This window comes from Myxine glutinosa, chromosome 5 (genome assembly GCF_964187855.1).
Source record: "Myxine glutinosa chromosome 5, kmMyxGlut1.1, whole genome shotgun sequence".
NCBI lineage: Eukaryota > Metazoa > Chordata > Myxini > Myxiniformes > Myxinidae > Myxine > Myxine glutinosa.
In genome coordinates, this window is record NC_136265.1 from 157,165,267 (window position 1) to 157,177,821 (window position 12,555).

A 12,555-nucleotide genomic window follows, 5' to 3' on the forward strand; every position below is an offset into this window, starting at 1 on the left:
CTTCTGATCATGTGCTTGTCAAAGTGGACATCTCTCTGGCCATTCTCAGAGAGCCTCCTCAGCGTCGATGAGTCTGGCATTTCACTCAGGCCGACTGGGACGGTCTTCAAGCAGCCATCAATCGTCTGGATTGGTCTCCCATCTCCACTGCCTCTGACATCAATTCTTCCTGGGAATTCTTCCAAAGCAAACTGATCTCTCTCATGCACAGATTTATCCCATCTCGCCTTCAGTTGTCTTACCCTTCCTCCCGTCCATGGTACACTGAATCTTGTGGTGAGGCAGTTGCCCTGAAACAACTTGCCTTTGCCTCTTGGAAGGCTAATCCAACTGAAGGAAATCTCAGTTCCTTCCACCAAGCTCGGAACAAGTGTGTGTCTACCCTCAGGAGTGCCAGGAAGCACTATCTCTCCTCACTCAAGAATGAACTCTCAAACCTGTCTCCTTCCTCCAAATCCTGGTGGCGTCTGGTCAAATCCGTTTCTGGTGTTTGTTCCCCCTCCATCCCCTCCCTTACCTCAAATGGCCACACAGTTGACATCGCACGTGACAAAGCCGAATGCCTCAACTCTGTGTTTGCCTCAAAATCCTTAGTCCCAAACCCATCTCTCTCTGTTCCCACCTTTCCCAGTCGAACCAAACTGCTCCTGGACTCTGTGACCTTCTCTCCTGACAAGGTGGAGGAGTTTTTGTCAAACCTCGACTCTGATTCTGCAACTGGACCAGATGGCATCAGCCCACGGGTCCTAAAATCCTGCTCTGCCGCTCTATCTCACCCTCTCTCTGTTCTTTTCACCCTATCCTTTGCTCAAGGTCATCTGCCAGCATCCTGGAAATCAGCAAACATTACCGCTTTACACAAAAAAAGTGCAAAAACAGATCCTTGCAACTACAGACCAATCAGCCTGCTCCCAATTATCAGCAAAGTCATGGAATCCATCATTGCTTCGGATATGAAATCTTTCCTCTTCTCCAATGGCTTGATCTCTGATCATCAATTTGGTTTCAGACCAGGTCACTCTACTCTGGACATGCTGCTTCTGCTGTCTCAACAATGGATGGAGGTCCTCAATGCCAAACAGGAAATCAGAGCTGTCTCCCTTGACATATCACGTGCCTTCGATACGGTCTGGCACCCAGCTCTGCTCACCAAACTCTCCTCCTATGGTATCCATGGAAATCTCCATGCATGGCTTGCGGACTTCCTCTCTGGTCGTAGTCAACGTGTGGCCCTGAATGGATTTCTCTCATCTCCCCTTCCCGTTCAGGCTGGAGTTCCCCAAGGCAGTGTGCTGGGCCCTGTGCTTTTTCTGGTCTTTATCAATGATCTCTCCGACTTTCTGGAAAATCCTCTGTATCTCTTTTCTGATGACTCCACTCTCTGCCGCTCCATTCCTCTTCCCTCAGATCGGCAGTCTGCAGCCTCCTCACTCTCTGAAGACCTGGACAAAATCACAGACTGGTCAAACATGTGGAACATGTCTTTCAATCCTGACAAATCTCACACTCTTACTATGTCTCTCCGAAAAGATCGACTGGACAACCCTCCCATCTACTTTCTCAACAATCCTCTCCAAGAAGTTCTGTCGCTCAAGCTTTTGGGTCTCACCATCTGCCATGATCTTTCTTGGGAAAACCACATTTCCAAGCTGGCCTCCAAAGCCAGTCGCCGACTGGGCATCCTCCGTCGTGCGAAGTCCTTCCTAGGCACACCTGAGCTCCTCACCACATACAAGGCTTTCATCCGCAGCTCAATGGAATACTGTTCTCCCCTATGGGCTGGTGCTCCTGCCTCACACCTGGCTCGGCTTCACGCTGTTGAATCCAAAGCTTTCAGAATCATTGGAATCTCCCGCGATGAAGCTATCTCTGAGGGCCTTTCACTCACTCACCGCAGGCAGGTAGGTGGTCTTTCTGTCTTCTACCGACTCCTCTCCGGCCTTGCTCCCCCAGCTCTCTCTGTGCTCTGTCCCCCAAATATTCCTACAGGTCGCACAAGATCTGCCAGCCACCCTCTGATGGTTAAACTGCCGAAATCTCGGCTCTCTGCTCACCTTCACTCTTTCATTCCTCTTTTCTCCCGCCTCTGGAACAAACTCCCACACTCACTTCAATCACACTCCTCCCTCCAGGTCTTCAAAACAGCTGTTCACCACCATCTCTTATCTTCCCCCATCCAAAACCTTGATCTTTTCTACCCCCACTAATTCACCCCAGATCCACCTTGTTTGAAATTCCAACTTCTTTCCTGGAAGTCTTGGCAGTGTCCATATGTTTTATACCTCTCCCACCCCCCCCCCCTTCCCATGCCTTCCCCCCAAAGCCCTCTCCCTCCCACAGTTCTCTCGATGTCTCCATGTCTCTCGGTCCCTGCTCTCAAATGTTGTGTTTGTGTCCTTCCCCCTCTCTCCCCATCTTGTCTACCGCTCCCGATGTTATTTGTTTTGTGTGTCTGTTTGTCTCTCTGTGTGATTAATGCTCGCTCTTTCACGAGCCTCGATCTTGTATACAAAAAAAAAAAAAAAAAAAAAATGTGTTAACCCTTACACGAGCCTCGATTCTGTATACAAAAATATATATATATATTTTTTTGTTGTTGTTGTTGTTGTTGTTGAACAAGAAGCTCCACTATCTTGATGTTTGTGGTGTTGATCAAGAAACTCCACTCGTTCGATGTTTGTGGTGTTGATCAAGACACTCTACTCGTTCGATGTTTGTGGTGTTGATCGAGAAACTCTACTCGTTCGATGTTTGTGGTGTTGATCGAGAAACTTCACTCGTTTGATGTTTGTGGTGTTGATCAAGACACTCTACTCGTTCGATGTTTGTGGTGTTGATCGAGAAACTCTACTCGTTCGATGTTTGTGGTGTTGATCGAGAAACTCCACTCGTTCGATGTTTGTGGTGTTGATCAAGACACTCTACTCGTTCGATGTTTGTGGTGTTGATCAAGACACTCTACTCGTTCGATGTTTGTGGTGTTGATCGAGAAACTCCACTCGTTCGATGTTTGTGGTGTTGATCAAGACACTCTACTCGTTCGATGTTTGTGGTGTTGATCGAGAAACTCCACTCGTTCGATGTTTGTGGTGTTGATCAAGACACTCTACTCGTTCGATGTTTGTGGTGTTGATCGAGAAACTCCACTCGTTCGATGTTTGTGGTGTTGATCGAGAAACTCCACTCGGTCGATGTTTGTGGTGTTGAACAAGAAACTCTACTCGTTCGATGTTTGTGGTGTTGATCGAGAAACTCCACTCGTTCGATGTTTGTGGTGTTGAACAAGAAACTCCACTCGTTCAATGTTTGCGGTGTTGAACAAGAAACTCCATTAGTTTGATGTTTGCGGTGTTGAACAAGAAACTCCACTCGTTCAATGTTTGCGGTGTTGAACAAGAAACTCCACTCGTTCGATGTTTGCGGTGTTGAACAAGAAACTCCACTCGTTCGATGTTTGCGGTGTTGATCAAGAAACTCCACTCGTTCGATGTTTGTGGTGTTGATCGAGAAACTCCACTCGTTCGATGTTTGCGGTGTTGAACAAGAAACTCCACTAGTTTGATGTTTGCGGTGTTCATCAAGAAACTCCACTTGTTTGATGTTTGCGGTGTTCATCAAGAAACTCCACTTGTTTGATGTTTGCGGTGTTGATCAAGAAACTCCACTTGTTTGATGTTTGTGGTGTTGATCAAGAAACTCCACTTGTTTGATGTTTGCAGTGTTTATCAAGAAACTCCACTTGTTTGATGTTTGCGGTGTTGATCAAGGAAGTCCACTTGTTTGATGTTTGCGGTGTTGATCAAGAAACTCCACTTGTTTGATGTTTGCGGTGTTGATCAAGAAACTCCACTTGTTTGATGTTTGCGGGGTTGATCAAGAAACTCCACTTGTTTGATGTTTGCGGTGTTGATCAAGAAAGTCCACTTGTTTGATGTTTGCGGTGTTCATCAAGAAATTCCACTTGTTTGATGTTTGCGGTGTTTATCAAGAAACTCCACTTGTTTGATGTTTGCGGGGTTGATCAAGAAACTCCACTTGTTTGATGTTTGCGGTGTTGATCAAGAAAGTCCACTTGTTTGATGTTTGCGGTGTTCATCAAGAAATTCCACTTGTTTGATGTTTGCGGCGTTCATCAAGAAAGTCCACTTGTTTGATGTTTGTGGTGTTGATCAAGAAACTCCACTTGTTTGATGTTTGCGGTGTTCATGAAGAAACTCCACTTGTTTGATGTTTGTGGTGTGTTCATCAAGAAACTCCACTTGTTTGATGTTTGCGGTGTTTATCAAGAAACTCGACTCCTTCGATGTGTGCGGTGTTGGTCAAGAAACTCCACTAGTTTGATGTTTGCGGTGTTGATCAAGAAACACCACTTGTTTGATGTTTGCGGTGTTGATCAAGAAACTCCACTCGGTCGATGTTTGCGGTGTTGATTGAGAAACTCCTCTCGAGAAACAGAAAGCAAATATGGTGAAATTGTTGACCTCGTACAGATGAGGCACAACGCCTGAACCTTCCATCTCCTCTCCTTATTCTGTGTTCAGAATGTCCTTTATTTAAATAATTTCCATAACCCTTGCATACTCCCGTGATCCTCTTTCCTTTTTTTTTTTTTTTTTTGGCACCATAATGTTACCCCTACCTCACGCTACCTTATTTCAGACAGTGAGCTACAAATAAGCAGATCAACATCTACAATATATTACATAATATGTACCATAACATGTGTAACATTACTGTGGGAATGAGTAACTTGATATTGTTTTGTCATATTTTTTCAGTACATGACCTGATGGAGACACCAGCGACATCTCGCACCTCCAATTGAGTGAAGATGAGATCAAAGCAATAAATAATGGAAGAAAGTCCTGGGTGCGAAAGAAGCTCGTTCCTCCACAATCCCACTAACTCTTACACATATGGATCGATCAATGAACAAAACAGATAAATCAAAGATTATGCATAAGTTTGCCGAAAGGGTGAAAAGTGATAAGCCAGGTCGAAGGGACGCATGTGCTGTTGATGTGATGTTCTTCATATGAACTGCAGTGAATGTACCAGCAACATTTAGCGAGATTGCAAAAGTAATTCTGATGAGACTGCTTGGATTCGCCAAGAGAGGAGACTTCGTATGCGATTCATGCCTAACTCCATCCATGCTGAGCATGGCGGGAGAGGGTCAGATGGTAGAGATATAAAATTCACCATTTCTGGGCCTACCCAAAAGTGTCCAAAATAATTCAATGGGGGCACTTGTTCAATGGGAGCACCTTGAACAGATTAGAGGGCATATTCTCTTCATAGGGTTTGAAGACGAGGCTTACCAGTATTAGGTGAAGGACAACGATGCCGATGTCCAAGATATCCCGAGTCTTGCTTGCCAACATGACTAGCTAGTTTGGCACATCAAACACGTGTGTGAGACACACAAAGATGGAAACATCATTGTCCGATCATCTGACATTGATGTTCTCATTATTCTTCTGACACATGGTCACATCTTGCCGGCTCACATATGGCTTGATGTTGGTTTAAGCACCAACAAGACCAGGTGGTATATTGATTTATTCAATCTGGCTAACGACATGGGACAAGCGTTGTGTGCTGCTCCTGTCGGACTGCATGCCTTCACATGAAGTGACTACAAAGGCAGTTTTCTGCGTAAAGGCAAAGCTCGTCCCCTGCTTTTGATGAAGAAGAATGACACGTTTAGGGCAGAATTTGACAAATTTGGAACAACACCCGAGCTATCACCACAGTTAGTGACAGACGTGGAGACCTTCGTCTATCGCATGTATGGAAAACCCAAGCTGAAATCGGCGAATAAAGATCAGACACATGCTCTTCCAGCAGCATTTTGAACCAAAGCGCAATTCTCAGCTCTTGGACAAAATCAAAAGAACAGTTCCTGGCCTCCTGCCTCCATGCAGATATGGATTTGAAGCACACAACTGGAACCCAAAATAAAATGGATGGTTTCTGGAGAATGGTAACTTTGTCATTAAATGCTTCCAACACTAACAGGTCCCAGAGGATGTTTACTGCCTCATCGATGGGGGATACAGTGATGGACAAAAATTAGGCTGAGTACTGCTCTTCCTCTGATTAATCTGAAAACGAACAGGACTAAAATATGGAACATGAATTGTTAATTTGAACTTAATCAAGTCCACTGACATATTGCCATATACGTACAGTCGTGGCCAAAAGTATTGGCACCCTTGCACTTTTTTCAAATAATGCACCATTTGTCAAAGATGTTGTCCACAACACCAGGGTGGCAAACCTGCAGATCATCGTTCTCAGATCACAACTGCATGCGCTCTGGTGGACACAAACATGCTGAGAACTCGTGTGCCACCTTGATGTCCTGCGAGCGACAAACGGAGCTTAAATTGAAATGTGTTGATGATGTGCACAAAACCTTCAGTTTCTGTATCATATAAACTAAAGGGTATTGTTGTATAATTTGTGGTTGTAAATATATTAACAAACAAAATTGTCTGGATCTTTTTGGAATGCACTGTATTAATAGCAGGTGTACCCAGCATTGCTCGAGGGAAACATGGAAGGGGAGGGACAGGAGAACATCCGGAGTGGGGGATGGGGGGGGGGTGAAGAAAAACCGACATGGGAACAGGAGAACCACCGAGGTGGGGAACAGGAGAACAGGTGCGCTGAGGAGGGGCAGGAACACCGCGGCCCCCCCCCCCCCGGGAGGGGTGGTCAGAGAGCAGGCAGGCCAGGATGAAGCAAGATAACCACTGGGCAATGGGACAGGAGAGTTGGGGGCAGAAGAACTGACCGGGCAGGAGAGCCACCAGGCTGGGGGGCAGTAGAACCAGTGGGCCGGGGGGGGGGGAGGAATGGGGAGAGGGAGTGCAGAATAATTGCTGGGGTAGGGCAGCGGCTGAGCCGGGGGAGGAAGGAAGGGGGGTGTGGCTGGACCAGACGACCAACCATTGAACTCCACAATCCTATGGGGGCAGCAAGCAGGGTTAAAACACCAGCCACAAAGCCCTTCTACCAAAATACAAACAACCTTGGGATAATGTGCTGCATCACTCCACAGGAGCTGGACACAGAGGACTCAAATCAATACAATTGTTGTCAAAGTACGTTTTAAGCTTCAGAATAAGATAACAACACGACAAAGTCACTCACAAAAAACATGTTTTTCTTTGCAACAAACTCCTTCAAAATACACAGCTCAGCCAAGGAACGGAATTTTCCCACGAAGTCCCACATTCCGAAACAGAGAAGAGATGGCACTCCATGACCACCAACCCGTCCTAGAGGGAGGGTGTCACCTGGAGTGATGCACCCACTGTGACATCCAGGACACCCCCATGGGCCTTCACAAAAAAATCCAAAAAGGGCATCACGCCACCTCCAAAGCATGGCCATGTTGGGGAGGGTGGGGAGAGGGGAACTGACTGCAGAAAAAGTTCAAACTAAGTCTCCCCCAGAGAATGCTGATATGAAATCCTTCTTTTTCTCAAACAACCTCATTTCAGATCACCAATTTGGTTTCAGACCAGGTCACTCCACCTTGGACATGCTGCTTCTACTTTCCCAATAATTGGTGGAGGTCCATAATGTCAGACATGAGATCAGGGCCGTCTCTCTGGACATACTCGTGCTTTTGATACAGTCTGGCATCCCGCCTTGCTCTCCAAACTGTCTTCCTGTGGCATCCAAGGCCAGCTCCACACACGACTTACTGACTTCCTCTACTCTTGTAGCCAACATGTGGCTTTCAACAAAATCCTTGCATCTCCTCTCACTGTCAATGCTCGAGTGCCCAAGGCAGTGTTTTAGGCCCAGTCTTATTCCTGATCTTCATAAACGATCTCTCTGAATCTCTGGAAAATCCTCTTTATTTTTTTGCTGATGACTCCACACTCTGCCGTGGCATCCATCATCCTTCAGACAGGCAGGCTGTAGCTTCTTCCCCCCTTTGGGCCTTGAAAAAATCACAAGATGGTCAAACACTTGGAATATGTCTTTCAATCCAGACAAGTCTCACTCTCTCTCTCTCTCTCTCTCTCTGAAAGGACCGTCTGCCTCTGTACTTTCTTAACCATGGAGGAAAGTCACTTAGGGTGCCTCTTTAATTCTTGTGTGGGTCTTTTTGGACCGATTTAGCATTTAGGTTATTGTTGTAAAAAAAACAAAAAAACAGAGATGCATTCCAATGACATGTATTTACAAAAACACAATAAAGACATTCTCAACAGTAAATTTTTTCTTAGTGATAACAATTTATTGCACAAAAGAAGGCTGAAGAATAGATCTATTCACTTGCAAACTAGGGTATGACTCATTGCTAATTCCTGTAGAATAGATCCATTCACTTGCAAATCAGGGTACTAGTCATTGAGCCCACTGTATAATCAAATTCCTTGAAGCTGAACGGAAAAAAACAAAACACACAGACATATGGATTATCCTTTATTCGAAGCATATACGAAAGATCATGTGTAAAAACGTTTTTATAACAAAGTTATAGCAAAGCAAATATCATGCCGGAACCAAAAAGACCCACAAATGCATTCCAGTGCAACAATCCTATTGAGGAAGTTAAGTTGTTCAAACTCCTGGGTCTCACTATGTCATGATCGTTATTGGGAAAACCATATTTCAAGGTTGGCCTCCAAAGCCAGCTGTCGCCTGGGCATCCTCCATCGTACAAAGTTCTCCCTTGGCACATCTGAATTGCTATCCACATACAAGGCCTTCATCCGCATGTTGATGGAGTACTGCTCTCCCTTCTAGGCTGGCTCTCCTGCCTCACATATTGCTCAGTTGACGCTGTGGAAACCAAGGCCTTAAAATTATTGGAATCTCCTGCGATGAAGCTGAGTCAATGGAACTATCACTTCGCCATTGAAGACAGGTCGGTGGTCTCTCTGTCTTCTACCGCCAACTTCCTGGTCTTGCACCCTAGCTGCTGTCTTGTAAGGATTTTTTATTATTATTCTCGTCAAAAAATTGTGGAGAAGATTCCGATAAAACCATTATAGCTAGCTCCACGAAATTTTAACTGATTATAGATACCAATGTAATTTAGAGCATCCCAAATTTTGTTTTTGCAATTTTGACTTACATTGGCTGCTATAGCCTTTGGCGTCAAACTTTAAACATCTTCTCCAGAACCGCTGAACGGATAAATGCAAAATTAAAAAAATATGACCGCCTCGCCAAGGGGATAAAAGCATGCCAAAAAAACCCCCCATCATTGGTCACGTGGTTTGGCAGCCATATTTAATTAAAAATAAAACTTTGAAAACCTACCTCTCCGAAAGCTTTTATCTGATCGAAACAAAACTTGACCATATGTTTAGATACCGATGGGGAAAACATTTGCAAACTATGACATCATCAGTTATGTGGTTTGGCCACCATCTTAAATTTAAGTTTTAAAAAACAATTCTGAAGAACCACTTCATGGATCAATGTGAAATGTTATAAATATGATCAACTATTAATGTGCAAAAATTATTTGTAAACTATGACATCATCAGTCACGTGGTATGGTGGCCATCTTGCATTTAAGGAAAACCTTTAATAGTAGAGGAAACGAAAGTGAAAAAGTGGCTAAGAAATTGATTTGAAAATCATTTCATGTTAGAGACAGGCATCCAGTGGGAAGAGTTAGGGCATGGGGTGGTGCATCGGGGGAGGGTGGATGCCAGCTGAGATTTTCCCGAAAAGGGTCATTTTAACCCCTTTTTTGCTAAATCAGTATTTCCGAACTGTTGAGAAAGAGAAGAGATGTTTGTAACAATATCCCATTTATTTGCCCAGCCATTTTACTCTACATGGGGTTTTTATACATCATTTTGTTGCTGATGATATTGCCTACAAAATGCATCTCAGTATTTTTAAATATATATATAATTAAGGGGTTACCATGGTTACAGTGGGGGTCAAAGGTCAACCTATGGCAAAAATATATAATTTTCTCACACTTTCAAATAGATAGGCAAAATGCCATATAAAACTAAATTTACTGGTTCTAATTGCTTTTATTTATCAATCCTCACATAGAAGAGCAGTTTTTAGTGAGGGAAGATTGATGTAATATCCCTCTGTGGGCAATTAGTGAAGGGTGAAAATTAACCTCCAGATACAGTCTACACCGTCCTCTCAAGATGCAAGTACATCAGTGAGTCAATGGGACAGCAGTACACGGTGGTGACTTTTGACCAAGCCCTTTACTGCAAGGCCAAGGAGGTAGTATGGCTCAAATAAGCAGAGTTCAGCAAAACCATCATCAGACTAGGCAGTTTCCACATCATCATGAATTTTATGAAGGCCATTGGACAACATCTGGAGGGATCTGGCCTGAAGGAAGTCTGGGTAGAGAGTGGGGTCTTCGGGGACACCACAGCAGGTAAAATGATGGATGGAGACGCTTACAATAAAGCTGTGCGTGGACACAAGCTTGCAATGGAGGCTCTTTGGCGGATTCTCTGGTCCAAATTTGAAACATGGTGCGATGCCAGTCAGAAGGCACTTCCACATGACGCCAAGACGTGTGCCCTTGAAGTTGCCAATGCCTTCAAAGATCACGACATGGATGGTGCACAGAAGGCCTACACACAGTTGACGAGCATGAACGAGACAATCCTTTTAACAATCAAGGAATTTGAAGATGATCTACTGCAAAGGCCTCAGTTCAAATTTTGGGTCAATTACATGGATATGGTCTCCATCTTGCTAAACTTCATACGAGCAGAGAGAGAGGGCAACTGGGAATTACATTTGACGTCATTTTCCAGGATGCTCCCATGGTTTGCTGTGTACAACCACATAAATTATGCAAGATGGGGCCCAGTCTACTTGGCTGACATGCACCAGCTCCCTCCAGCAATCCATCATCTCTTCGTTGAGGGAAACTTCACTGTCAAGAGGACGAAGAAGAAGTTTTGCCGGGTTTCAGTTGACCAAGCACTGGAGCATGTCAACAAAGTATCCAAAATTAGCGGTGGAATAATCGGCATCACTAGGAGGAATGCAGCACGTGACAAGTGGTGTCTGACCTATAATGAGAAATCGCGTTTAGCTGAGGCAACGTACAAGATGTTTGGAATAGATGTTGACAGGGGCATGGATGCTGAATGGTGTTATCATGAGGTTGGGCCCACGAGACTGAGGAGGGATGCAGAGGACCTGCACAAAATCATGAAAGAATCCCAGAGGCTGGACGTCTTCATCGATTCCAAGGATCATGTTGAAGACCTGGTGTGCCTTGGCACAAAGGACGTCGTCCCAGACTCCATCAAAGAAGAAGTCCTCAAGGCTGGTGAAACAGGAGCATCCCTAGTTGAAACATTTGTCTCCACTTGCCTTATTGAGAAGTCAACAGACTTTCATGCTACATTATCTAGGAACAAAACACCATCAATAAGCAGGATGTACAAAGTAAGCATTCAACCAAGTGGAGCTGGCAAACAGAAAGAGATCAAAGCTGACAGGAATCTAATCCAAAGACTGTTTGTGGCAGCACAGGGAGGGAGAGATGTAGACCTGAATAATATCCTGAGGCATGAGCTTTCATCAGTCCCACGTGCACTAGCAGACACCAATGGGAAACTCCATTCTACCGACAAGTCCCAGCTTCAAGAAATGCTGACCAAGGACATAGAAGTGTCAAAAAACCTTCCCAAGAGTACAGCAAAAACCTGCTTGATCATTGACGGCCCTGCACTGATACAAGCAATTGGCAAGCCTGAGAAATCAGAGACTTTTGGAGATCTGAGCAATGTATTCTGTACCAGTGTCTTAAACCGCTTTGGTCCCATGTACTCCAGGGTTGATGTTGTGTTCGATCGGTATCAGGAGGTCTCCATCAAGTCTGGCACAAGGGAAAAAAGAGCCGGCAAAACCCGCCCAATCAGACGTGTCATCAGTTCAAAGGACGTGAAGCTCCCTTCCAACTTCAACTCATTCCTCAGCCTCTCTGCCAACAAGGCTGACTTGGCAGCATTTCTTTCTGGATCTCTCATAGAGATGGCGGAGAAGGAGCTACAGCCAACATATGAATTAGTTGTTGCCGGCGGGTTTGAGGATTTGATGAGGGTATGGATTTCTACCGGCAGGAGCGCCAACTCCATGAACGCAAACCATGAAGAGGCGGACACCAGGATCATCCTGCATGCCAGGGATGCGACACTACAGGGCTACCAGAGATGTGTCCTTCAATGCCGAGACACAGATGTCCTGGTTGTGGCACTGGGCCTGCGAGATCACCTATCTCCAGAGGTGTGGTTCAGTTCAGGATTGAAATCCAAACGTCCCTTCATCCCCATCCATCAGATCTCACTACCAGAAGACCAAATTCAGACAATTATTGCATTCCATGCACTAACAGGTTGTGACACAGTCAGCCAGTTCGCCGGTATAGGGAAGAAGACTGCGTTGAAAGTGTTCACTGAAGAGTCGGCATGCCTCCAGAAGATGGGGTCTAAAAACATCAGTGACCAATTGATCCAAGACGCTGAGAAGTTTGTGTGCAAACTGTACCTAAAAGCCACCCCTCTTACGGCAATT

At 45.0% G+C, this 12,555-nt stretch overlaps 1 protein-coding gene across 5 annotated transcripts in view; it reads left to right on the forward strand.

Moving 5' to 3' along the window:
* Positions 1–6,577, forward strand: part of LOC137426891 (solute carrier family 22 member 6-B-like) — a 110,730-nt gene extending 104,153 nt beyond the window's left edge. For all 5 annotated transcript variants that reach the window (XM_078778905.1, XM_078778903.1, XM_078778906.1 and 2 more), the window contains one exon: positions 4,779–6,577. In XM_078778905.1, the coding sequence (XP_078635031.1) occupies positions 4,779–4,790 (12 nt within the window). In that variant the 3' untranslated portion in view covers positions 4,791–6,577. The remainder of the gene's footprint in view (positions 1–4,778) is intronic.
* Positions 6,578–12,555: the final 5,978 nt, after the last annotated feature.